This window comes from Coregonus clupeaformis, chromosome 11 (genome assembly GCF_020615455.1).
Source record: "Coregonus clupeaformis isolate EN_2021a chromosome 11, ASM2061545v1, whole genome shotgun sequence".
Lineage (NCBI taxonomy): Eukaryota > Metazoa > Chordata > Actinopteri > Salmoniformes > Salmonidae > Coregonus > Coregonus clupeaformis.
The window spans coordinates 6,727,422-6,752,894 of NC_059202.1; the positions used below are offsets into that span (position 1 = coordinate 6,727,422).

The following is a 25,473-nucleotide window of genomic DNA, read 5'->3' on the forward strand; positions in this document are numbered from 1 at the left end:
TTTCATTCATGTTGAGTTTATTGATCATACAGCATGCCTTGATCCTTAACACTTTAAGGGATCCTTTCAGACAGACCAATAAAGAGCTGATTAATCACAAACAGAAGTTATCAATACTGAATTCAACGCTAACTTTGAAACCAACTTATTCACTTACTAGGCCTACATGATCCAGTCCCCCCAAAAAACTGCCTAACAAGAAGCTGCATAAGAGTGCCTTAGGGCCCCAGAGTCAGAGGACAAACTCAGACAGACACCAATCCCCCACTTGCCTGAACCCTGACTGATTAGTGTGTTTAAACTTCAGAGGATGTCATACAGGGGTAGCAACAGAAATAACCACATTCACCCAATTTGTTTCTCTACCACCCAATTGATTTAGGCTGTCAACGTTCTTAATAGCAGGTTTTGGTTGGTATTCAAGCAGGGGGTCCGTCTTCTTAACTTTTTTTTTTTCTTTCACCAGACTGCAGTATCATCACAATCTCAGCTCCACTCCACTTAACATCTCTCCAGTCCTCTTGGTTTCTGGACTACAGCAACTTCTACTGTTCACCTCTCTTTATGTACACAATCACATCCTACAATCTGCTCCACTAACCATAATAACATACAAAAAGAAAACAGAAATTAGAATAATATTGGACTGATATGGTGTCACACTCTTTAAAGCAGAAGTTTATTGAACAGAGGTTGTGCAACAGACATTTCTGAGGTACATTATGTAATTTCTAGTGGAAGGGGGACAACTTAAGGGATATCCACGCTGTTGAAACACACTTCCTCATGTCAGATGCAGTATGTGGTAAACTTTTTGATTGATTGGTTTAGCCATTTTGTATTGGTTTTCCAGACAATAGGACCTGGCACATACAGGTCAACTAAGCTCATCAAATCAAGCTTAGGAACCAAAATCTATCGACATTAATTGGTAGAAATCATGTAATCATCAATGATATTTGAGACATTTTCACATTTGTCTTTGCAATGAATGTCACGAGTCTCACAATTAGCACCACCATCAACTTAAACTGACCAAGGAAATGTTGACTTGTTATTGTACCCCCTCCACTACGGTTTAAGTCCAGGTGGGAGCCTTGCATGCTTGTCACTCAACGCGGTCAGTACATTTCACAACAGACAAACTCCTGTGCTTTCTACTATACTGTTACCCTTCCCAGGCTCCCTAAAAACTGTAGAGTTGTGAGGTATTCAGATATTATTTTTTTGTCCAGTAAACCTGAGGTATAGAGATACCGCATTTACAGAATGTGACTGAGAAAGTAGAGCGAAATAGATCAAAAGGAGAATAAACATGCTATCTAAGCAAACTGTACAAAGAACATTTCCAGTCGAATACTCATTTCATGTTCTTCTATTACCATCTACTCTGGTATTCTGAATGTATCTCTTAAGCAGTAAAATAATTATATTATAATACAAATGTTTATAAAATAGCAGCACACTCAAGTGACACATCACAACTAAGTAATGTAATTTTTTTGTATATAAGAATGAAACAAAATCTTAGCTTTTAGCAGCGCAAAAAGACAATAATAATAACTCAATAAAAATATTGACACTTTGATGTCTTCACACCTCTTCCATCTCTCTTCACTTTGGAATACAGTATCTAACCCCTTACAAACGCTCTACAAACTCTTTTGGGTCTGGAAACCCCATAAAATAAAACAAACACAAATTGGTGGTCTAAATACAAATTCAAACTTACACAGTCAACTACTTTGTAAAAACAAACAAATCCTAATCTATGCTCAGAATAGAGCTTGCAGGAAAAAAAAGGGCAGACATCCTTGACAATGATGAACAGGGGCTAGTTTTGGTGAGAGGTTGAAGATGGCCTTGTTTATAAGATTGGTTTCTAGAAAACGTTTTCCTGAAAAACATTTATTTTGAGTAGCCTGCTAAAACACTGAATCCTCATCTTCCCCTCATACCTACCACACATGCAAACACAAACAAACGTACGCACACCCACACACACAAAAACACACCAAAACCTTGATCCCCCTTTAAATGTAGCAATGAGAATTTTGCGTGATCAAGGCTACCTTGTGCTGGCGGTGTACCCTGTGTCTTGGAAGTTAATTAGTCTAATTCTGACGTCTGGGTAACTGATCAAACCCCATGCCAATTAAGTGACTGAAGCAGCAAATCTCACGGGAGGAGAGATGTGTACATGCAGAGATAGAACTTTCATGGAATTTTATCAGTCAGGCCTGCACAGCCTCGGGGACATCACCAAAGACAACATACCAGGCTCTACTAGCAAAACCATCAATAAGGTAGCTTTGAACATAGAACAGCTTCATCTTTTTTAAAGAAAACCTAATTTGCCCTCAGAACATCAGATGTTCTACGATAACGTGTTCTGTATAGTTCCAACCTATGTGACTTTTTGTTGTTGCTGTGAAGCAGATCAAATAGAACATTCAAGTAGAACAAATATTTTATAATGTGATAACTTCTCAAGTAAAAACAAAACAAGATCATAAACCTTGTCTGTAGCCTTTTTAAAATTAGCATTGGCATTAGTTATTTGTTAAAACACACGAAAAAATAATTCAGACGCCGCTTTCACCTTGCACTTTTTTAAATTTCGGAATGTTTTTAGATCGGAATGTCCTCATGTCATAAGGTGTTAGGCATTATTTTGACATCTGCTTGCCAAGGGGGTACATCTGAATGTGGGAAACCAGCCCTACAAAGAAAAAGCTAACAATGAAAACAGAAACATCCATAGATCCCACACCGTAACCATTTCATTTGTCCATTGGGGAGCGTGTTTTCAAAGTGCTTTGCTGTTTAAATCATAGGCGCGTTGAAACAACTCTATGAGGGACTACAGATGCATTGATCACAAATCTTCCCCTGCTCCAATACCTTTTTCTCTCCTCTAATGAACCCATAAAGTTCATTCTAAAATAATGAGCTGGCTGCGTAGTCTGGTTTTGATCCTAATTTGCCATCCGTGTGGCCTCAATCTGCCCAAAACGCAGAAATCAGATAGATATCATATGAGGCCTTTAGGCACCTCTCCTGTATCTTTCAGCAACTCGCCTACATCTCCTTCCACTACACAGCAGCATGCTTTCCCCAAGCCCCCCTACAACCACCACAGACCACAGGCCTCCACTCTCCTCTGAGATGATACTAATGCACCACCAAGAGGGGCACAAACTCCTCCCTACTGATGCTATGCAGCCTGAAGCTCCTTCCATAACTCCAAAAAAAACTAAACAATAACATAAAAATACAAACGCTATCTGCCGATATTTGATTGGTATGTTGGCAGTGAAAAACACAAACACCTCGAATGAAACTTCTGAAAGCAGACGGTCCACTGCAAACTCCTCTAGACCAAACGAGGGAACACAGCCGCCCCTCTCCCTCTTCATCTCTCAATCCCGCTCACCCACTAAGTGGACTCAGACCCCCAGCTTTTTGTCGGCCGACAATGCATATTAACTTAAGGCAGTGATATAACATAGATGCCCTGCAGAGAATGCATCTTCTGTCTGTTCCATAGTCTACCACTAGTCTTTCCACTCTAGCGCCAAGCCATAACATTTCCACCCACAAACACACAGTTGAGCTGATACAAAAATCACATCATGGCAGTCACACACACTCACTCACTCACAAACACACAGATGCATGCGCACACACACACACACACACACACACACACACACACACACAAACAATCAGCCTGACAAAAAGAGCTTATTGACGTCTATTACTCTGTATTCACAAATACGTTTCTTAATAATAATAATAATAATAATAATAATAATTCACTATTATATACTTGGCTGTTCCCTGGACCCTACTTGTCTCTTAGTACAACACTCTGCAATTCCTGCAAAATGCTCCCCTCGTCACCAACACACAGCCAAACCATGCCACGTTGAGACCTGCCATTCACGGTCAGCGGAGCCCTTATTGGGCTCCTATCTCAGGCAGACCAACATGAACCAAAATAATGAACAAAACAAAACAGAAAAACCTTGCCCCGATTGTGATCCCATATATGCAAGCCTCGAATGGTCTCCCCACACCTTTTTTTATGCCTTATTAAGCTATTGTTTTCTTATTCGATATAACTTTATTATGACTATACAATCAAAAACAGAACGCAACATATAATTGGCTTGCCTTCTGTTTATCTGAAGCACCACAGAGCGTCCTTATATCCATTTTATATCTAAAAATAGCTTTCATTTCGTACAATACATGGGCACATGTTTTTATATTACAAAATTAAAAAAATATCCACAAAAATTAGCAAGCACTTTTTTTAAGGGGTAGTTTGTTTTTTGTCGTTTTAGTTTTTTGTCGTTTTTTATGTTGATTTGATGCGTATTCCGGATGCGCTACTGCTCTTTGCAGGCTCACAAGTTGATGTCGCGAACATCCGTTGGGGTGCTGGACTGATCCAGCTCGTCCATGGTCTTACTGCTGGGGCCACGCTGGACCTGCTGCTGCTGCTGCTGTTGCTGCCCTTCACGCAGGCTGCTCACCAAGACCCTCTCTATCTGCTCCTGACACTCCTTCAGACAGTCCTGCAACACACAACCAAACAGACATGTCCGTCAATATAGGAACAGTGCACAGTACACATGGATATGCAAATACAGTCAGACTCAGACAGACACACATGTGCATGCACATATACACACACACAAACATATCATTCCACAAATACAAAAACCTTCCAAATTATAGCCAAAGCAAACATTGGAATATTTTGTAGATTACTGGATCAATATATAGTGTCACAGCCACTTATCTGCCTGTTATTTTATAAGGTTACTTATCCTTTCCATAATCCACAGCCCCAGCCCTGACAGAACAGAAGTGACACTGACACAGACCTTCAGTCTCCTGACTGGATGACCGCTACCCTGCCTGCCGCCCCCACAGACAGCTAAGGCTGAGCGGAGAAGAGGACCAGGCCAAGCATTACCTCAGCCCACTATGGCCCAGCACTGAACGCCTCCCCCATCCCCTTATTCATCCCACACACACACACACAACACACCAGTAGCCTTGACAACGGTGAAAACACAGGTATAGGCCCCAGTACTGAAGCTAAGCTATGTTAATTACATCCACGTCCTGTGGGAACACAAAGGTGGTGCTTTTTTTAACGAGAGCCAGTCTCTGCCTGCAGGGGGCCACCTGAGAGCCAGGCAGATCGGTTTCAGCATCAAAGAGAGCCGGCAGAACCTGAGAATCCTCCAGAGAAAGCACCCTCTCAACAGCCCTGAGCCCCCCATCAGCCTGCTGTGGCCCCAAGGTTCAGCTCTCAGGTTGGAAGTATTAGAGAGGAAGAGTTCTGATCTGACTATTAACATAAGAGTGCCCTGTAATAACTACGCTTATGGCTTGCAGTCTATGACACTGCTGCCCTCTGGTGGTTTAAAACAGTAATGCACCCTCAGCCATCCCTCCCCTTGTCCTCTGTTGGTTTTAAAGGCCCAATGCACCTGTTTTTATGTCAATATCAAATCATTGCTAGGTAATTAAGTACCTTACTGTAATAGTTTTCCATTCAAATTGTCAAACATAATTTTTTTAAAGCTAACATTTTGCTAAGACTGTCTGGGTGAGAGGAAAACTGAACCTATCTGTTATTGGCAGAGAGATTTGGAACTATTTGTTATTGGTTTATTAACTAACATAGCGCCTGGTGATATCACCAGGCAAGCCAAAACCCTACCCATGCAAAACTTGCTGATTAGAAGGTCATGTGTAGATTGTATTTTCATACAGCAACTATCAGGAAAAAACACTGATCAAATGTTTTCACACTTTTCATCAGCTGTTGTACAATATGATACAAAACACAGGCAAAACTGCATTTTGACTGCACTGGGCCTTTAAGCACAGGGGTGGCTGTGGGAAATATTCCTGAGAGAGCCCCATGGCCAGAAGCTTGTGGAGAGGGGAACATTCCTTTGACATTTACAGGTAATTTAAACCTGATGGGCCACAGTTTGAACCTGTGTTATGGCTTCTGGGCCTGGGCAAGTGTTGCCTGCTGCCTTGGTGAAATGAGAACAGAGGCCTATCACATGGGAATTGCTCCTCAGGAGTTGAATACGGCTGAGTGACGAAAGGTCACCGTGTCAAAGGTCACAATGCCAAAATCTCCAGGAAAAGCCTTAAGCTAACGAATGCTAAATCTATAATACACTACTTAGGCTAGATTAACTGAGCATATTGAATTACTTTGTAAATAATTCATTAATTACTCAAAAAATAATTATAATTCTGTATTTGGGCCCAATTGAGGACAAGGCAAATGTATCAGATCAATGGGCTTACCTAAATACCTAAATAACAGTTAAGACTCAATACATTTCTTCTATTTTCGACCTATAGTGGACCTGGATGGGGACAGGGCTAGGGATAGTGGGCCCAGCGTCCCCATAATCTGCTCCAGAGGTCCCCAACTTCCCACCAACATGTGCTTCATTAGTTGTAAAAAAAAAAAAATGCTCAGAGAAAATGTACTAAAGCACAAAACATGTAAAGGAACTGCCCGTGTTTTACCGCAAGAATGCAGGCCTTTACTTCTTAAAAGACATTCCCCTCTCTGATGCTCTTTAAAGCTGCAGATCGGACCCAATGCCAAGGCCCGCAGGCTTAATTTGAGAACCTTTAATGGCTTCAATGTGTGACTACTGGAAACACCAATATTGTTTTCAGATAGGTTTTTAGGTATTTAGATACAAAGGAAGGCAGCGCTGGGAATACACTGGGAACAAAGTAGGAATTTTGTCCCCATTCCCCCACTCCCACCCCTTAAGTCAAGTCTGACACCAACAGGCTCCTGAACAGCTTCTATCCCCAAGCCATAAGACTGCTAAATCGCTAACAAAATGGCTACATGGACTATCTGAGTTGACCCTTGTATTTGATTTTGCACTGTCTCTATGCACACTCACAGGACTCTACACACTCACACACACTCACACACACACGCACGCACGCACACACACTCACTTCATTTGCTCACACACACATTACATGCACACACATTTATACTGACTCTACACATACGCACACCCACTCACAATCATCATATGCGCTGCTGCTACTCTGTTTATCATATCTCCTGATGCCTAGTCACCTTACCCCAATATATACAGTATCTACCTCTATCACTCCAGTATCCCTGCACATTGTAAATATGGTACTGGAACTGACCCTGGAACTGACCCTGGAACTGACCCTGTATATAGTATGCTTACTTCTCGTGTTCTTCTTATTTTTATTTATTGTGTGTTTTTGTTCTACCTTGTTATTCTTAGTATTACATTGGTATTGTTGACTTTATTGTTGGGTTTAGAGCTAGCAAGAAAGGCATTTCACTCTACTAGTGCATGTGACATTAAAACCTGAAACTGAACTCCACCCAAAGACATCCATATGTATTAAGATGATTTTGACAGACAAATCAAACAACAATGTGAGGAGGAACCACGCTGCTCGGGTTATCCATATGCATCCATTGTGACGTCACAGAGCCCAAAGGAGGAAGTCGAGCAAACAGCCAAAACCAGAGGAAGAAATCTGTGAAACCATGGAATTTCTTAACTACTGTACCATACTAGGCAGTGCTACTCTGTGCAGAGACAGCGGTTGAGACAGCATGGTGTGTGTTTGTGTGTGTGTGTTTAGGAGGGGTGTCATGCCATACCCTGGAGGCGGTCAGCCCAACCCATGACCCGATGTAGAACCCATAACCCATGACCCATGACCCCATGACCCATGACCCCATGTTGAGCAATGTCATGTTTGAGCATCACAAGTTGCTATCCCATTCCCTTTGGCTATATTTCACATTCATAGACACATCGTTGTTCAATATAATACAATACCAGATTAAATTAGAAACAACTTTGGCTAAGAGAAGATCTCAATGTGAGTCAGGAGGGGTGGATGATGAGTGGAGGGGCGCAGGAAGGGAAGAAAAGGGGGAGAGAGGGTCAGGGAAAGAATGAAAGGGCTGTGGAGGACAGGGGTGTGTGTGTGTTTCCTGTGTCCTGGTGAGCTACTCTGAGAGAAAAGATGAATGGGAGAGAGTGAGAGTGGATGCTTGCCAAGAAAAGCAGACAAAAACGAGGAAACAGTATTCTAGCCCCTCCATCTCCCCCTTCCTCTCTTCCTGTCTCAGCCTGCTGTGTGCTAGAACAGAGAAGGACCTTCTGTGCTTTGAGCTTCAATGGAAGTTTCAGATGAACTGAGTTACAGTACGTTTTCTGTCAAACCAGTTTCTATAGTCCTACCTTTCGCTAGCAATGCTTTTGGCTTCTTGGATGTTGAGAATCAAAACAGACGCACCAAATGGCCGACGGTAGCAGCGTAGATCTGTCAGCAAAACCCCAGCAACAGAGAATCCCTCAGGTCTTACAGGAATCACAACAAATCGAAACCTCCTAGAAACACAGTTTTCATTCTTCCTCCCCGCCAGCCTCTTGCCCATCATGGCTTGGCGTGAAGGCTCACCAACCGGCTGCTGTGCCTGACAGGCTGCTTTCTGTGCCACACCAGGTGTATCTAAGGCTATACTCAAATTCCTCTGGGCGGCGGCAGGCGGCGCGAGACGGTGACTTGGCCCCATCGCATGTCCACTCTGAAAACCACAGGCTCTGGATACCACAGATGACTGTGGGGTGCCAGGGGGTGGTGTTGGCATCGGCAGCCAGGCTTTACTTCATATTTTGCCTGGCCATCTCCATCCCAGCTCCGTGCCATCTCCCCAGCCAGCACGCCAAACCAAATGTGTGTATATTTTTATCCTCCGTTTCATACCACACTGATGACTGTGTTCAAATTGATAATTGTGGTAGTGGTAGCCATTATGATTAAAGCGTTCAAATTGATAATTGAGGAGGTGGTAGCCATTAGGATTGAAGCATTAAGTGATTGAGCTTGGAAAAGGTGGGGTAAGAGTGAAATGACACAGCCCGCAATCACCAACTCCTCTTCTGCTGTTATAGCGAGACCATAGACAGAGCAGTGCTAAGTAATCGTCAAGCATCTTCTTTCCAAAAATGCTTTTCTGGCAGACTAGTCTACTGTAGCAGCGTTGTGCTAAAACTCCTCAGACTCGTGGTATACGTTGCATCACAAGGGCGGCCCTGCTCTGGTGTTTTCTGAATCCATGGCCTGTCTGTATCCAGGAATGTGAGGATCATGGAGCCAGCAGTCAACTCCCTTGCCTCAGACCTCACACCCCTGGGTCCCAACACACACACGAGGGCCTGTGCTGCTCAGGCCAGCTATTTGTTTTTCCTCGGCTACGGAGCAAGACTTCACACAGCACACAGTGGGGAGGGAGCCTCTCCAGCAGAGATGCATTATTGGGCATGAGAGAGAGGGGGTAATCATCGCAAGTGAGGCGGGACACTGGCCATGCTTCCCTGGTGTCCCTTTTCACACTTCAACTGCTTTCTCCCCTCCTATCCTCCTCTCCCACAGCGGGACTCTCCCACAGCGGGACAGGCCTTGTGAAGCTCAGAGTCTGTCTCTTGCTCTGTCTGGCAGTCAGTTTAGCAGGAGAGGGCCAGCCAGAACAGAGGCCCATGCAGCTCAGGCAGACTCGGCCCCCCACCCTCATGCCCCCAGGTCTCCTCTCCCCCCAAGCCACAGCAGGGTGGACTGGCCTTACAGGCCCCCAGTCAGGACAAAGCAGGCAGCCCTCAGGTCACTCAGTCCGGCCTCACAGGAGGAGGAATGCCCACAACACATGACCCAGGAATGTTAGGATGCTACTGACAGACGAGGTTAGAGCTTGCCATCAGGGAGTCTGCCCCGTACACCCGCCCTCCCTCACCTACCCCCATCCTGCAGTCCCTTCCCCCATCCCCACCCCTGCAGCTAACCCAGCTAGCTCCCCCCGCTCTCCTGACGAAAGCTAGGCGCAGGAGCCAGCTGAGGCCCAGTCTGCCTGCCTGCCTGTGTTTGGACTGAGCACCCCTCCACCACCACCCAGCCACAGTGCTGCTCTACCCCCAGAGCCACACATAGGGCGGCCTGGCCTGGCTCTGCTTCCCCAGTTTGCGTGGATTAACAGCTCTTTTATGTCAGGGACCTGCAAGGCCGTGTGCTGCTGCCTGGGCTGTCAGAAACTAACCTGGATTGAAGGGGGAAATCACAGGATGACATCTCACCACCTTTGCATAGCAACTCCATGCAGACGTGGCATGTGACCTTTTGGGATGAATTAGGTGGAACGTGAGCTACGTCTAGATTTACAGACCCAGTCAAAGGCTGTCTATCAATCGTAATCAGTGGTTGAGGTATTTCTGTATGGGCTGGTTTTGCAGGAGATGCTGATTGGCTGAAGAGATCAAAGACTTAGTGGTGGTTCAACTTTGACTCACATATAGGCCTTGACTCATATATTTCAAATAAACTTTACTGTAAGTGTAGGTCCTCAGATATACCCAACTGAATAATGCTTCTGAGAAAGAGTCCGTGAGTAGACGTCAACCTCTGCTCTTACTCATACTGATTAGGCTGAGAAGATAACTCGAAAAAAAACATTCTCTCAAATCAGATTTGGACAGAAACACAGGTCACTCACCACTTCAGTGTTGGTGATTTTGGCCAGCAGGTCTGTGAGACTGTCCCCCCACTGTGACTGGTCACCCGAGTCCAACTGGAGGCCACAGATAGCCGCTCCCACACTGCCTGTGGCGATCATGGATGGGGGGTACATTGCGAAGTTGAAGTCTGTTGGAGGACAAAAAACATGCTGATTATTCTAAGGCTACATGGCTGTAATGGAGGAAGCATTTGTCCATCTGCTCAAAAACAGTTCTATAGAGGTAAAACTGATTTAAAAAGGGTACCCAGCAGTAAATCTATAAAACATGTCAATTTTAGAGATCCATATCCCCAGTTCAAACACCTTTACACTGATCCCCACTTCCAGAGATACACACCACACACACACTACAGGTGAGTCATCAAATGCCACTACATTTAATGCATTTAATGAGTGAGACGTGAATAATTTTCTTCAAGGGACACAATAGGGGTACAGACAGACACTCCCCCTAGAGACAATTTGATTGGCTAATCTGGCAGTCATAAATAATCCTCTTTAGCTCTGGCTCCCACTAATGACCAGGGCCCTGTGTAATGAGGTTGTAAAAGAGCTGAAAGCAAACCCCAAACCCCCCTGCTCCTCCACTCTTCTGCGCCAGTCACCTTCCCTGGTCCGGCCCCTTTTCTTCCAGCTCCTGAGTAAACCGTGTGCTGGCTGAAAAAAGCCCCATAGCGCTTAGAAAGGGTGGAATAAAGAGCCACAGTCCCTTTGCCAATGCTCACTGCTGTAGGTCCTTTTTCCACGTGTGGTCGCAGGCGTGCGTCTCAAAGACCAATAACCTTGTTAGCTCCCCTCACTGTCATTCATAATGCAAATAAGACAGCTTGTGAACGGGCCAGGAGACCAGGAAGGGAGAAAAAAATTATTATACTCCTTTAAGTCTGTCCCCCCCCCAAGTTTCAATTCCCTCTCTCTATCGCTCCACTGTCTATCTCTCTTTCCAGAAACAAGCTGGTTGGGGTGACTGAATGGCACACATGCCCAGCTCTTTGTTGCTACAACAGCCAGTGATTTGTACTAGCGGAGCTCCTATTTTTTCTGCATATTAATTGAGTGCAGCCAGTGGCAGGCCTGAGAGAGGAAAGGCAGGTGAGTGTGGCGCCATTGTCTGAAATCATCACCTCATCTCACCCAATTGAGAGACCCGGCAACAGACCCTCTCCACTGATACCAATTCAATCCGACGGCTGTACAAAGAGTAGTGGAGCGGGTGACTGTGGGGCTGGGGACAGTAGGGACAAGGGGGGGAGTAGGCGACAAGGAGGGAGGGGTGGGGGTGATGGGGGACAACGCTCTGCTGCACATTGCTCTCTAGTCTGTGTCCAGACCCTTGTGAGTTTTTGGAAGAAGAAAAATGTCCCCCTCCCTCCCAACTCCCTTCTCCCCCCACAGCTTTTGCACTGTAGCCGGACCACCTATGGGCGAGTAGTGGACAGGGCCATAGAGAAACAGCCGGCGCATTTACATATTGTCATATTCAACAGCAATAGCAAACTGTGTGAGAGAGAGACGGCTCTGAAGGGGAGGTCTTACTTTTCTATTTTTTCTCTCTCCAAATCAAAGAGATAGGTCCTTTGACAGCTACTGCAGCAGCCTTTTTAACATGCAGAGCCAGGCGCTTTCTCATGTTGTGGCTCAGTGTTGACAAATAAATGAACTTATTATACACCCCTGTGTTAGCTGCTGGGCCACTGCCACGGGCCGATTTATTAAAGACAACCTCCAGCCAACAGGAACGAGGGCAGAGAGCCCAGAGCATTACATCACGACTTTAACAGCAGAGCTTTCTATAGTGAAAAAAGGACTAAGACCTACATGGACCTATTGTAAGCCTATATGTGTGCACACGCACACACGGACACGGACACACACAATAAGCAGGGGGCCTAAGTGGAGCAGTGGGCAGCAAGCAGATTTTTGGCCCCGGAGGACAAGACAGGTCTGTTGTAGAACAAGGGGCATACGCGTGCAGCCGACGGAGGCTGCCACTCTGGGGCTGGTGGGTCAGTGGTGGCTGCTGCGAGTAGTGGGGAAGAATGGTCGTATTTTAGGCTAGCCTCATTGATATTCATGCAGAGGATAAACAGTGTATATAGCTGAGTGGGAACGCCTGCAATGGAAAGCTCCCTGTGAGCAGCGGCTGGCTGGCCCAGCCTTCAGGCCTCTCACCCCCTTCAATGGCCCTTTCTCCTCCCCCCTCCACAGCATCCATCCCCAGGCCTTCTCTCCACTCCACTCTGCTCACCCTGCCTGCCTGGCCTGCCATGCTCACCAGGGCCAACTCCTGGGTGGGTGAGATGCACTGTATACACATTTAAACTTGAGTAACAGCCAAAAAGTAAAGAAGAAAAAAAGTATAGTGCAATAAATCAAGAGCCTGTGTTCTATACAGATGTAAAGCTTATTTATTTATTTTTTACTAGGTTCCATTTTGAGGACCTGGGCCCTATTGATTGATTAAGGTCATAGACAAACATCATTTTGGGCCTGGTATTATGCTGTTTCTCACCACTAATGGAGTGGACCAGGTAGTCAAAACAACGTTTACAGACGTTTAGTTAGACTGTAAACTAGCATGGGTTAGAGAGATCAGGCACTACAAGCTTCACAACTGTGAACTTTGACTTTTATTGCAGTATGCTTACTACTGCAGCATAGAAAGAGAGCGTTCCTTTTCTAGGAAATATTAATCTGACAATCTTATCTTAGCAGGTTTCATAACTTTGCCTATTCCATAATAGCAGATCTACTCCAACTGAAAACAATTAACCCTGAAAGAAGAAATTAGTTTGGGTCACCACAGCACAGCCCCAAAGGCACAGTGATTTGCCAGAAACAAAAACAGGAATCCTCCTTAACGGTTGGATCCTGTAACAACTTGCTTCAGTGTTGCACCACCGTGACCCAGAGACTTGAGCAACAGCACTCTGGCCTAGCGTGGGAGGACGCAGACCCCTCCAAGCTGGAAGAATATGAATTGGCAGCTTTCGTTTGGAGGCCAGTTAGAATCCCTCATCCCTGGCTTTCTGTTGTTGTGTTTTGTTTCCAGACAGGATTCAACCGATAAGATTGGATAAACAGCTGACCGACGCATCTTTACCCAGAAACCCCAGCTGTGCTCAGGGAGACTTCTCATGTCATGAGAACATCATTCAGGTCAAACTCAAAACCCACCAGCCACTAACATTTACTTTACTTCCAAACCTCAGATGTTATTCCTTGTGGTTAATGTCTGTCCACTTATAAAATAACTAATAACATACAAGTAGGTAGAGGTTCAAACCAAAGACTTGCTAGGACAACTGCAACGTCTACAAATGAATTCCTTTCCCTTATGGTGGATGTATGGACAAACTGCTCCCAGTCCTTCAGATGAGGTGTTGATTACCACAGTGAAGTGAGGCTACCTCAGGACATACCATTCTATGACACACCGTGTAACACATTCCTGTGTGCATACTGTGAGAAAGCTTCCTCCAGCCTCAAGGATGGATGCTGCAGACATCAATGGAGTTGGAGCGGATGGAGAGAGAGAGAGGATCATTGGTTGGAGGAGAAGGAGGAGGGTAATTCATTGGATGCTCTGACTAATCAAATCGGAAGCTTTTTCAGTCAACAAACACTGGTAATAAAGATGAAAGACCTCCGCCATGCAGTCCAGTGGAGTCTGAATCACATCTCACTAGAGAAGTTAAGGGACTCTCCAACTCTCCATCCAACAGGCATTCAGGAAGAAAACAAGAGGGCAGATTCAAGAGGGCAATACCTAAACACTGACTCTCCCTACCTACAGGAGAAACCTATTTCCACTGTATTCTACACTCTAATCAAGTGCTAGGGGAGCCAAGAGTGTCCAAACAGGCTAACTGACATCCTGATGGGGTCTAAAGGATCCATTGTGTTCCTCCATCTTGCCTATTAATGAGAGTGGACTTCAGGTGTTCGTGACCCACTAGTTTAGGTTCACGGTCACCCTAACTTCTGTCAAAGCCACATCTCCTTGCATGTTACAGCAGGTCTCTTCAACATGTTTGACCACAGCGTGGTCTCTCTCAAGATGACTCTAGTAAAGTAGTAGGATAGATCTGATTACCATCAGACATGTTCAGGCCTATCTGTTTTGTTCCCCAACCCCTTCTTTATATCTATTGAAAGAGAACGAGACAAGAGACCAGGGGGGAGGGGGGAAACATGGGGACAAGGAGTGCTTGGTGTCTCTGTGGAAGAAGGAGGCCATAATCTCTCTTAATGAGCTTGTTTCTCCACCATTATCCTGTAGGCTGCCCCGGGGAGAAGCTGGTGTTTCCTATCAAGTGCCCCTGCTGTGCTGACCCTTACATGCCTGTGCATATGAAATGTAGGGCCGGCTCTTTGTCTCTTTTCTCCCGGGCTCTAGCAGAGCCCTAGACTATTTGCATAGTGCTGAATGGACCCTCCCGCGTTAATAATTAATACTGAAACGACCTGCGCCGCCCGGCCCGCCGCCACCTGACCAAATCCCCACCGAGTGCCTCAAACTGAACTTTTCCATCAAAAGAGAGGAACCATTAAAAATGAGAGGCTTTTTTGTCTTTCCACCTCTCCTCTCTCTTTCTCTCGCTCCCTCGAAAACAGAAGGCTTGGTTTATGCAAGTTTCCCAAGAAGAGGGGGTGGAGGTGGGGGTGAGTTCAATCTCTTCTATGCATGAAATACTGAGGCCCCAGGTGATCCTTTGTCAACTCTCTTGCAAATAGCAAAGCCTTAGAAACCTCCTCCTCCAGCTTCACCTTCTCAGCATGTTTGGAGGGGGATTCTCAGGGAGGATTCTCACCAGATAGTTTAGTTGATTTATGGCTGGGAACGTTGCACAAAATGGGTTTTGAATTCCCAGAGATCTTCAGATGCAACAAATTCTTCAACTCGCTCTTTGCCTGGATGGCAAAATGGCCTGCTGCTAATCCCAGTTATCTGCAGCAAGGCTCCCTTCTACAAGACGTCAAGAAGACATCTTCCTCCACGAGGCTCGTAAATGTATATCCACTGCCTCATTGAAGCAATTAAGGACAAAGTGCACTGGGAGCCTTGCACAATGTTGCTTTGGGAATAGGTTCGATCACTGACACAGTCGTTCCTCACAGTAATCTCTCCATTGGCACAGAAGAGAAAGAAGGAGAAAATGAGGAAGAAAGAGCGAGAAAGAGAAAGAGAGAGAGGTAGGAAGAGAGAGAGAGAGAAAGAGAGAGAGAGAGAGAGAGAGAGAGATGGAAAATTCCATGTCTTCAATGGGACTTGGGACAGTTCCCATGGAGACCATCTATGTGCTCCGTCTTTCACAACATACAATATAAATTGCACAATCAAAAAAGGGATTCCACGTCAAAAGTGGCATGTTTAGAGACCTGTCACCCTAGCTCCCTTCCATCCATCCATACACACACTCCTCTAACATCACATGGATCTCACCCATAAGGGAGTATAGGAGCATTCCTGTGGGGCCAGAGGTGGGACACTGGGGTGGAGTCCAGGGGGAGCCTTGCTGCAGCTCTGGATCCCTGCTGTGGTGTGTGCTGGCAGAACCTGCCCCACAAACACTCCCTGAACATGGGAAATTCATCATGCCCTCAAGCAGTAGGGAGGCGTGAGAAGATGGGGAGACGGAGAGAGAGATGACAACATGACATGCCTCACTATTGGGCACTGCAGGAACAATATACTCCTCCTCTTTCTCTTTTTTGCTCTCCCCCTCCTCCTCTCCGGTTCTTCAGATCATATCTCCTGTCACTCCCACGGCTCGATGTTTGATCTTAAAGAAACAATCCAACCTGGAGAGCAGAGGAGACAATGTCCAGTCCCCACTCCCGTCAGATCCTCCCTCGGTCCTGGAGCACACGGGAACACGCAAATGTCCCTTAAACCAGGCCGCTGCCCTTTGAAGTGTCACTCCATTCTCTGTTAGCCATTGATATGCCTCTAGAACATGGCCGCCACAGCCGCCACAGCCGGGAGAGAGAAACATGATGGACGTGGACATGAGACTGTCACAGAGACACGTCCTCCATGACACATGCTTTTCTAAGCCCCACATATTTTCACAAGGAGGTAATATATCTCACTTAAGTTATAAGGCGTCACGACACTGCATGACGGGCCCACAAAGCCACCTGAATGGGGCTCGTCCAGTCATTGTTGATCAGAATAGGATTTTGATTTCACGTAGAGAGGAGAGACAAGGATATTTTGCAACAGCCACAACTATGTTGACGCAAGACATCAGCACCTAATTGACTTGGCAGCACATCCGTTATCGCTCTGACTTGCAAAATGTGGCTCGGGAGCCACAAAAATGAACACAAGCCAAAAGTGATATGAGATGGCAACCCACATCCCCATTGGCTCATCTTTTGATAATATACATTTTTCTAATCAAATGCTATCCTTGTCCCCCAGTGAGAATTATTTCCTGTCGTACCTGTAGCACAGAGGGCGATGAAGGTCTGCACGTGTTTGCGTATCAGCACTAACTTCTCCTCGGGCAACGGCAGCTTCCTCACAATGTGTTCTATGAAGTCATTTGGAGTGACAGCCGCCAGGTTCCACTTCAACTTCCCCAGCACCACCAGCTCCCACTCCTAAAACAGAGAGAGAGAGAGAGAGAGAGAGAGAGAGAGAGAGACTGTGTTAGGATGTTAGAGGCTATTAGGCTAAACATTCTGTATATCCATGGCACCACCCTAGCTGAGACCGAGCCAGGCCCGAGGAGGCTGTACTGTTTGTGGCAGGCTGTCTCTGTGCCTGTGTGAGCCTACCCTGGCCTACACAGCACAGAGGGTGGAGTGGTTGAGAAGAGAAAGATTGCTATTATATTACTCTCCCTGGCTAGGAAAGAGCAAAGCAGGCTGGCTGAGGCAACAGCAGCTCTGACACACGAACGCAGGTGACCTCACGACATCGTCTAGTCGTCTGGCATCTGGGACTTTCCTCAGGAGAGACCTGAGAGGTCTGGGTATTGGATTGGGGTGGAGGGGGGTTGGACGGGGACTCTGAGACTAGCTCTCACTAACATGCTCAAGCCAACAGAGGCAATGAATGGGTTCCTAGCTATATGGCTGACCTTTTGGTCAACGATCTATGCAGAATGAATTACACAGTATCAATTTTACATGTACAAATGCATGACAAAACGCAGAGCAAATAGGTTAGCACAGGATAGCATAGTTTGACCTTCTACATGACCTGTTGGAAGCCATTACATTTTACCACAGTTATGGCCTGCTTTGCTACTTTGGGCACCTAGCAATTCATTACACCCTGTCACGATCGTCGACTGAAGACACGGACCAAGGCGCAGCGTGATAAGCGTAAATTTTTTTATTAACGTACTTAACGACAAAACAACAAACAAAACGATACGTGAAGTCCTAGGTTAATACAAAACAAACCTTGTGGACAGAAGATCCCACCATAAGAGGACCAAGCAGCGTGCCCAGGAGGAGAAGATGGCGATGTCGCAGGTGGGCAAATGGTGGTCTTGGGAGGAGATCTTCGCGGGCAGAGGGCCATGGGCAAATGTAAATGCCCAGGCAGGAGAGGAGAAACGGCGCCAATCGCGCCGACGACGGACACGCGAGAGGCAACCCCAAGAACATTTTGGGGGGGGGGGGCACACGGCGTGGATGACGGGGCAGCAGGAGGCAGCTACAGGGCGAATCTGCGGACTAGGAGAGGAGGCCACCAGGTTACGGGGGCTATTGGTCATGAGGGAGAGGGAGAGTGTAGAGGCACGGCGAGAGGAACTGGTTAGGCAGCAGAGGGAGCGGAGGTTTAGAAGGAAACCCAGTCCCGCTCCTCGCACCAAGCAAGTGGTGTGTGTCACCAGTCCGGTCCGGCCCGTTCCTGATTCCCGCACAAGGCCAGTGGTGTGTGTTCCCAGTACGATCCGGCCCGTTCCTGCTCCCCGCACTAAGCCTGTGGTGCGCGTCGCCAGCCCGGTCCGGCCTGTTCCTGTCCCTCGCACCAAGCCTGTGGTGCGCGTCGCCAGCCTCGGTCCGGCCTGTTCCTGCCCCTCGCACCAAGGCAGTGGTGCGCGTCGCCAGCCGGTCCGGCCTGTTCCTGCTCCCCGCACCAAGCCAGTGGTGCGCGTCGCCAGCCCGGTCCGGCCTGTTCCTGTCCCTCGCACCAAGCCTGTGGTGCACGTCGCCAGCCTCGCTCCGGCCTGTTCCTGGCCCTCGCACCAAGCCTGTGGTGCGCGTCGCCAGCCCGGTCCGGCCTGTTCCTGCTCCCCGCACCAAGCCAGTGGTGCGCGTCGTCAGGCGGTCCGCCCGTTCCTGCTCCCCGCACCAAGCCAGTGGTGCGTGCCGTCAGCCCGGTCCGCCCGTTCCTGCTCACCGCACCAAGCCAGTGGTGCGGCGTCGTCAGCCCGGTCCGGCTCGTTCCTGCTCCCCGCACCAAGCCAGTGGTGCGCGTCGTCAGCCCGGTCCGGCCCGTTCCTGCTCCCCGCACCAAGCCAGTGGTGCGTGTGTCCAGTCCGGTACGGCCCGTGCCTGTTCCACCGGTGCCTGGTCCGGCACCGGTCAGCTGCTCCACTCCGGAGCCAGAGCAATCCGCTCCACCGGTGTCCAGTCCAGCTCCGGCCAGCGGGGCCAGACCAGATCAGGGGCACAACGGGGGGGTGGAGAGAGAGTGGTGGTCACGCCCGGAGCCGGATCCGCCTCCGAGGCGGAATACCCACCCGGCCCCTACCCTCTTGTGTTTGTGGGGCGCGGTCGCAGTCCGCGCCTTTGGGGGGGGGGGTACTGTCACGCCCTGGCTCTGGGGACTCTTATATGTTGAGCCAGGGTGTGGATTTTCTATGTTTTGTTTTCTATGTTTTTGTTTCTAGATCGTGTTGATCTATGTTGGCCAGGGTGGTTCCTAATCAGAGACAGCTGTAGCTCGTTGTCTCTGATTGGGGACCATACTTAGGCAGCCTGTTGGCACCAGTTTATTTGTGGGATCTTGTTCCGTTTGGTTTGTTGTGTATAACCTAGGACTTCACGTATCGTTTGTTTGTTGTTTTTGTTCGTGTAAGTACAATTAAAGTATGTACGCTTATCACGCTGCGCCTTGGTCCGTGTCTTCAGTCGACGATCGTGACACACCCCATCTAAATGCACATTGCCGCTGGCTCTGTATTCGATAATGTTAAACAAATGCCAAACTGAGCTAATTTACAACGATTTACAGCTCACCTGGCACACAGACAAAACAACTGTATACCTAATGTTTGACATGAACAGCATAAAAGGAGAGGCTTTGAATAAAATAATTAGCTTAACTATAAACGACAGATTCACCAGACCTAATCAACTTTAACTTGTTCAACTGTGCGCTGTAGCCTCAACTGCCCTTTCCCAATGTCTATAAGTATAATTACATTTAGGCCTAGCTTAACTTACATGGTTTTATTTTTCTTGGGGGGGTGAGAGCTTATGTTTGAGTTGTATGGTTGCCCTCGTTTCTTAGAGAAGAAAGGGTGAGTAACGGAATGAGCTGGTGACTAATTTGGGAGGAATTGTGTGGTTCGGACTGTCCTTGTGACTGGGAGCTAGTGATTTCCCCTTCAGAGAGCCACATGGTTCTTAGTCATGAGATGACACCGGTCCAATGTGGCAGCCATTAACTGCTCTCAGAGCTCCATGACACGGTAACTCTGGACCGATGACTACATTTTATTCCCAATCTCAGGTGAACTGTATCTCTCCTCTCCTCTGAAAGTTTCACAGGGTGTTGTGTTTCCCTATCAATTTACATAGAACGATTGCAAACTGCTAAGGTTCAGTGTGTCACTTCTTAACAATACCACAGATTTGATTCTGCGGTTAGAATTCAAGGAATCAATTAGGAATTGTATAGATAGATGGCCCTGACTATGACCTAACTCTTGTCCTCACTCCACAGTGTTTCCCTGTCTATCAGAGAGAGAGAGAGAGAGAGAGAGAGAGAGAGAGAGAGAGAGAGAGAGAGAGAGAGAGAGAGAGAGAGAGAGAGAGAGAGAGAGAGAGAGAGAGAGAGAGAGAGAGAGAGAGAGAGAGAGAGAGAGAGAGAGAGAGAGAGAGAGAGAGAGAGAGAGAGAGAGAGAGAGAGAGAGAGAGAGAGAGAGAGAGAGAGAGAGAGAGAGAGAGAGAGAGAGAGAGAGAGAGAGAGAGAGAGAGAGAGAGAGAGAGAGAGAGAGAGAGAGAGAGAGAGAGAGAGAGAGAGAGAGAGAGAGAGAGAGAGAGAGAGAGAGAGAGAGAGAGAGAGAGAGAGAGAGAGAGAGAGAGAGAGAGAGAGAGAGAGAGAGAGAGAGAGAGAGAGAGAGAGAGAGAGAGAGAGAGAGAGAGAGAGAGAGAGAGAGAGAGAGAGAGAGAGAGAGAGAGAGAGAGAGAGAGAGAGAGAGAGAGAGAGAGAGAGAGAGAGAGAGAGAGAACTTTGCAACACACCCTCCATGCAGGCACCCACTTCCTTCTGCAAGTGCTTCCGGTCACACCTTCTGGGTGTCATTGTGGTTTATTTTACAAGAAATTGTTACCAAAGATGGGGACAAAACACTATCACATGGGCTGAGCAGCTGATCTCCTGTTTCCTGTGCCTATTTGTGAGCCAAAAGACTGCCTTATAGAGAAGCTGGCTGTGAACACACCCAGGCAGGCCTCATGAAACCATCTCAAGGACAGGGTGCACCACTTCTCCTCTCACCCAGGCCTAAACAACATGAGTATTGGTGGATACAGCCCTGCCCAGTCCAGCCCGGTTCCCAGCTAAAGGTAGTGCTTCACCTGATGTTGATCCTGCTTCTGTCAGCATGTAATACAATGTTAACCAATGCACAATTGAGAGCATCCTGTCGGGCTGTATCACCGCCTGGTACGGCAACTGCACCGCCCACAACCGCAGGGCTCTCTCCAGAGGGTGGTGCGGTCTGCCGAACGCATTACCGGGGTCAAACTACCCGTCCTCCAAGACACATACAGCACCCGATGTCACAGGAAGGTCAAAAAGATAATCAAGGACATCAACCACCCGAGCCACTGCCTGTTCACCCCGCTATCATCCAGAAGGCGAGGTCAGTACAGGTGCATCAAAGCTGGGACCGAGAGAATGAAAAACAGCTTCTATCTCAAGGCCATCAGACTGTTAAATAGCCATCACTAGCACATTAGAGGCTGCTGCTGCCTATTGAAATCACTGGCCACTTTAAGAAATTGAACACTAGTCACTTTAATAATGTTTATATATCTTGCACTACTCATCTCATATGTATATACTGCATTCTATTCTATAATATCTACTGTATCTTAGTCCATGCCACTCTGTCATTGCTTGTCCATATATGTATATATTCTTAAATCCCATTCCTTACTTTTTTGTGTGTATTGGGTATATGTTGTGAAATTGTTAGATATGACTGCACTGTCGGAGCTAGAAGCACAAACATTTCGCTACACATCTGCTAAACACGTGTATGTGACAAATAACATTTGATTTGATTTGATTTGAGATAGTTGCTGAGGTTGTCTCACCTAGCCAATAAACTGGTCCAGGAGCTGTCATCACAGGGAGTGGCTGGCCTCTCCAGCCCATACCTACTTAGTAACAAAGCATTGGGATCAGCAGCACCCCATCTAAATTAACATTGCCGCTGGCTGCAGCAATCAACCGAGGAGCCAGGCCAGGCCCAGGCAGGCCCCGAGCTCTCAGTCTCCACGGCTGAATCATATGTGACTTATTTCACAACATGAGTGGGATTCACTGTTGTTTATTAAATTATGTTTATGTAGCGTCGCAGAGGAAATACTTTTCTGATGTGAAAAACAGACTATTTAAATGTTCACCTACACCACTTGGGGGTGAACTATCTAACAACTGGTACGTCTGATCCACCATGACCCTATGACCTTGCCAAGGGCTCTAACTTTGGGGTACCAAAGACTGCAGAAATAACCCTAACCAAGGCAAGTGAAACCTTGTTGTGAGCACCTTCAGCCAAGTCATCTAATCAGTGAACAAATCTGATGCCGAATTGTAATGTAAAAAGTATTGTATGCATGTAATAAACATCTTTATTCTCCCACGTTAGAAAATGTGCTTTTTCAAGCAGGATCTACAAAAAACAGTAACATTGTCCATTCTGTGAGGACATCTAGGTTAAACCTTGAGTGAAGCAAACTTTTGAGGTCAAAGACAAAACTGTGTTTGCCAGGACCATCAAAATGTGAGACTTCCTCTCTGTAGACTACAGCCTCTAAAGATCACTCACTCCTTGGATCCAAACCTTGGCTTCAGTTCAACACTGACCTCGATCTACTGCAAATACTTGCCACTAGATGGCGATGGAGACCACTGTACAAAAACCTACTGTACAGTCCAATATTACAGAGCTCTTGGGGGACAAAGCACTCTGGGTCCTACAGTGATGGGCCCAAAAATGGTCAGATAAACAATTGATTTACATGGAATCTAGGTTTGCTGATGAATCTAGGTTTGCTGATGATCTCCATGAATTAGATTCTGCATGCAAATAGGCCAAAAATATTTTTCCTACAAAATAATAGGAATAAATATTACAAATATATATGTAGGTGGCTTTTGAGGTATGGCTCGTAGCATAAGCATTGATTACATTAACAATTAGCTATGAGTTTCATATACATGTTGACAACGTCATAATAACAATCTGAAATTGAATAATTTTATTGGCAGAAACCAACTGCTTACCAGCAACTCCTGTGGTCTGATTGAGTTATCTGTGTAGATGCAGAGTTTCTCTGCAGTTAATGGACGAGTTTCTTTCAGTTTGGATGCAAGGAACATGCAAACTGCTCCAAGAAGTTGCAGATTACACTTTCTGGTTGGAACCACGGCTAAAAATCTGTCCAAGTAGTTCATCGCCAAGGGAAAAACTTCTTCCTCACACTTCTGTTCTTCACAAACCTAGAGAGAGAGGCGACTTGTGACAATGTGCAGCATTTGGCATCATCAAATTCCAGTTATTTCAATTACCTAAAATGTGTTAAATACATGTGAAACATTAAAATGATAACGAAATCAAGGAAATAATGTAATAGCCAGATATGCATATCCATTCTTTGAAACCCTTTGGGACCTGGCCAAGAATTGAGCCCAGCCCAGAGTTGTTTGTTGCGACATCATCAATACATTCTAAATTTATTATTTTCCATGTTTGAAAAATGTCTGTCAACAGGCTGTTTATACACTCGCATTCCTTCAGTTCAATCAGTAAGAAATGAATTCAAGTCACAATCACCCCAGCCAAAAAATACCCAAGCACCACAGTAGCCTATACGGAAACTCTTTTTTTCCTTCGTCATATTTTCATAAAATATTTAAAAATATTAATAAATTGTCTACATCTACCATTTTCGCATCGTAATGAACACCAATGTCTTTCACATCAGACCCGACAATTGATAAACATGCCATTTGAAGTTAAATGCGAAATAATTGTCAAATATAATACGAAGTAGCATGTGGTTGCTCTCGAGTGCGTCACCGCCAGATCGAAATATTTTTTTCAAAATTAATATAAAATCTTTCATGAATCCTAGTCAAATAACTCTTACATGAAAATAAAGCTCAGACGGTCGAGTTTCTTTTTAGACCCTTCCCAACTGATTATGTCAAACAAAGTACAAAAAATCTAACTTAATTCCTGGGTGACGGATTTCAATGTGGAGACCAGACGGACAGATAGGCCCGCGCCCCTTCCGCCATCCGATATTTAAAAAATAAATAGAACATGTTTGCTAAATATTTCAATGATGACTATGTAGTTTAGACACTGCTCTTTCATTTCTGACACGTTTCAACTGCTGTTATAGCGTTTATGACACTGTAAAATCGTCAGAAAAACTGCAACAGTTCCTATAAAAACCAACATGGCGTTAGAATATAGGCTAGAATAGGGCAAGGATTAACTGCATACGTGTGCATGGAAATATTTAGGCAATCTAAAACATAACAAAATAATCCTGGGCACCTTTCCTAGATCAGAGATATGCAAAGAAAAGCTTTATCTGGTGATATACACCACTGTAACCACATGTCTATGTATCTCAGACATAATCGTCGGTGACCTGGTTCAAATATGCTACAGATAATAAAATCATATAAATACGAGTAGCTGATTATATGCCATCAGGATTGTCTATTCGGCAATGTGATATGCAACCCTCTTTCTCACACCATGCAAACCTGACAAAGTGACAATGAAAAGTCAGATTTTTGTGTTTTGAGATGAGTCGTAGGCACGGAAATAGCCTACAGAGTTTAAGTGTTTCGGTACAAACCTCCAGCATCCAAGTCGCAACCATCCTCCTCATAAATGGCTGAATATCTTTCTGAACGCACTTGAAATAAGAACATTGTGGAAGAAAACGTTCTTCAATGGTCAACAGGCTTTGTAATACCCTGTCATCACACAGAAGATTCGGATCAGGACGAGCTCTTATGATGGTGTCCATTTCGAGGCAAAGCAGCTCCATGGTCGTTTCAGTTTTTAAAAAGTTAGGTTATTCTTGTGAAAATACTATAACAATATTGCTAGATGCAAATAAACTGGAAAGAAAGTATTTTGGAGGCATAAAAGTGAGACTGCAGGGCTCCCAAGAGTTGTCCTGCCTCTCCTTGCGAACTTTTTCCTCTCCCCCACAGTTCACTTCTACTTTCTTCTGGCTGGGTACGTTTGAAGCCTGCCTTTACTGACCATGACGCAAGCCGCAAATCTCATTATGTAGAGCAGTTGCCCAGACGCTACATGCTCTCATCAAACATTTGTTACTATTTTCCCTAGGCTACACTTTTACTT

At 46.1% G+C, this 25,473-nt stretch overlaps 1 protein-coding gene across 1 annotated transcript; it reads right to left on the minus strand.

Moving 5' to 3' along the window:
- LOC121576945 (G1/S-specific cyclin-D2) lies at window positions 1–25,349 on the minus strand. The gene is made up of 5 exons (XM_041890564.2): window positions 24,956–25,349; window positions 23,364–23,579; window positions 17,101–17,260; window positions 10,625–10,773; window positions 1–4,586 (listed from the first exon to the last, which is right to left on the minus strand). Exons 1-5 carry the CDS (start codon window positions 25,148–25,150, stop codon window positions 4,416–4,418), a joined length of 891 nt encoding a protein of 296 aa, XP_041746498.1. The 5' UTR covers window positions 25,151–25,349; the 3' UTR covers window positions 1–4,415.
- Window positions 25,350–25,473: the final 124 nt, after the last annotated feature.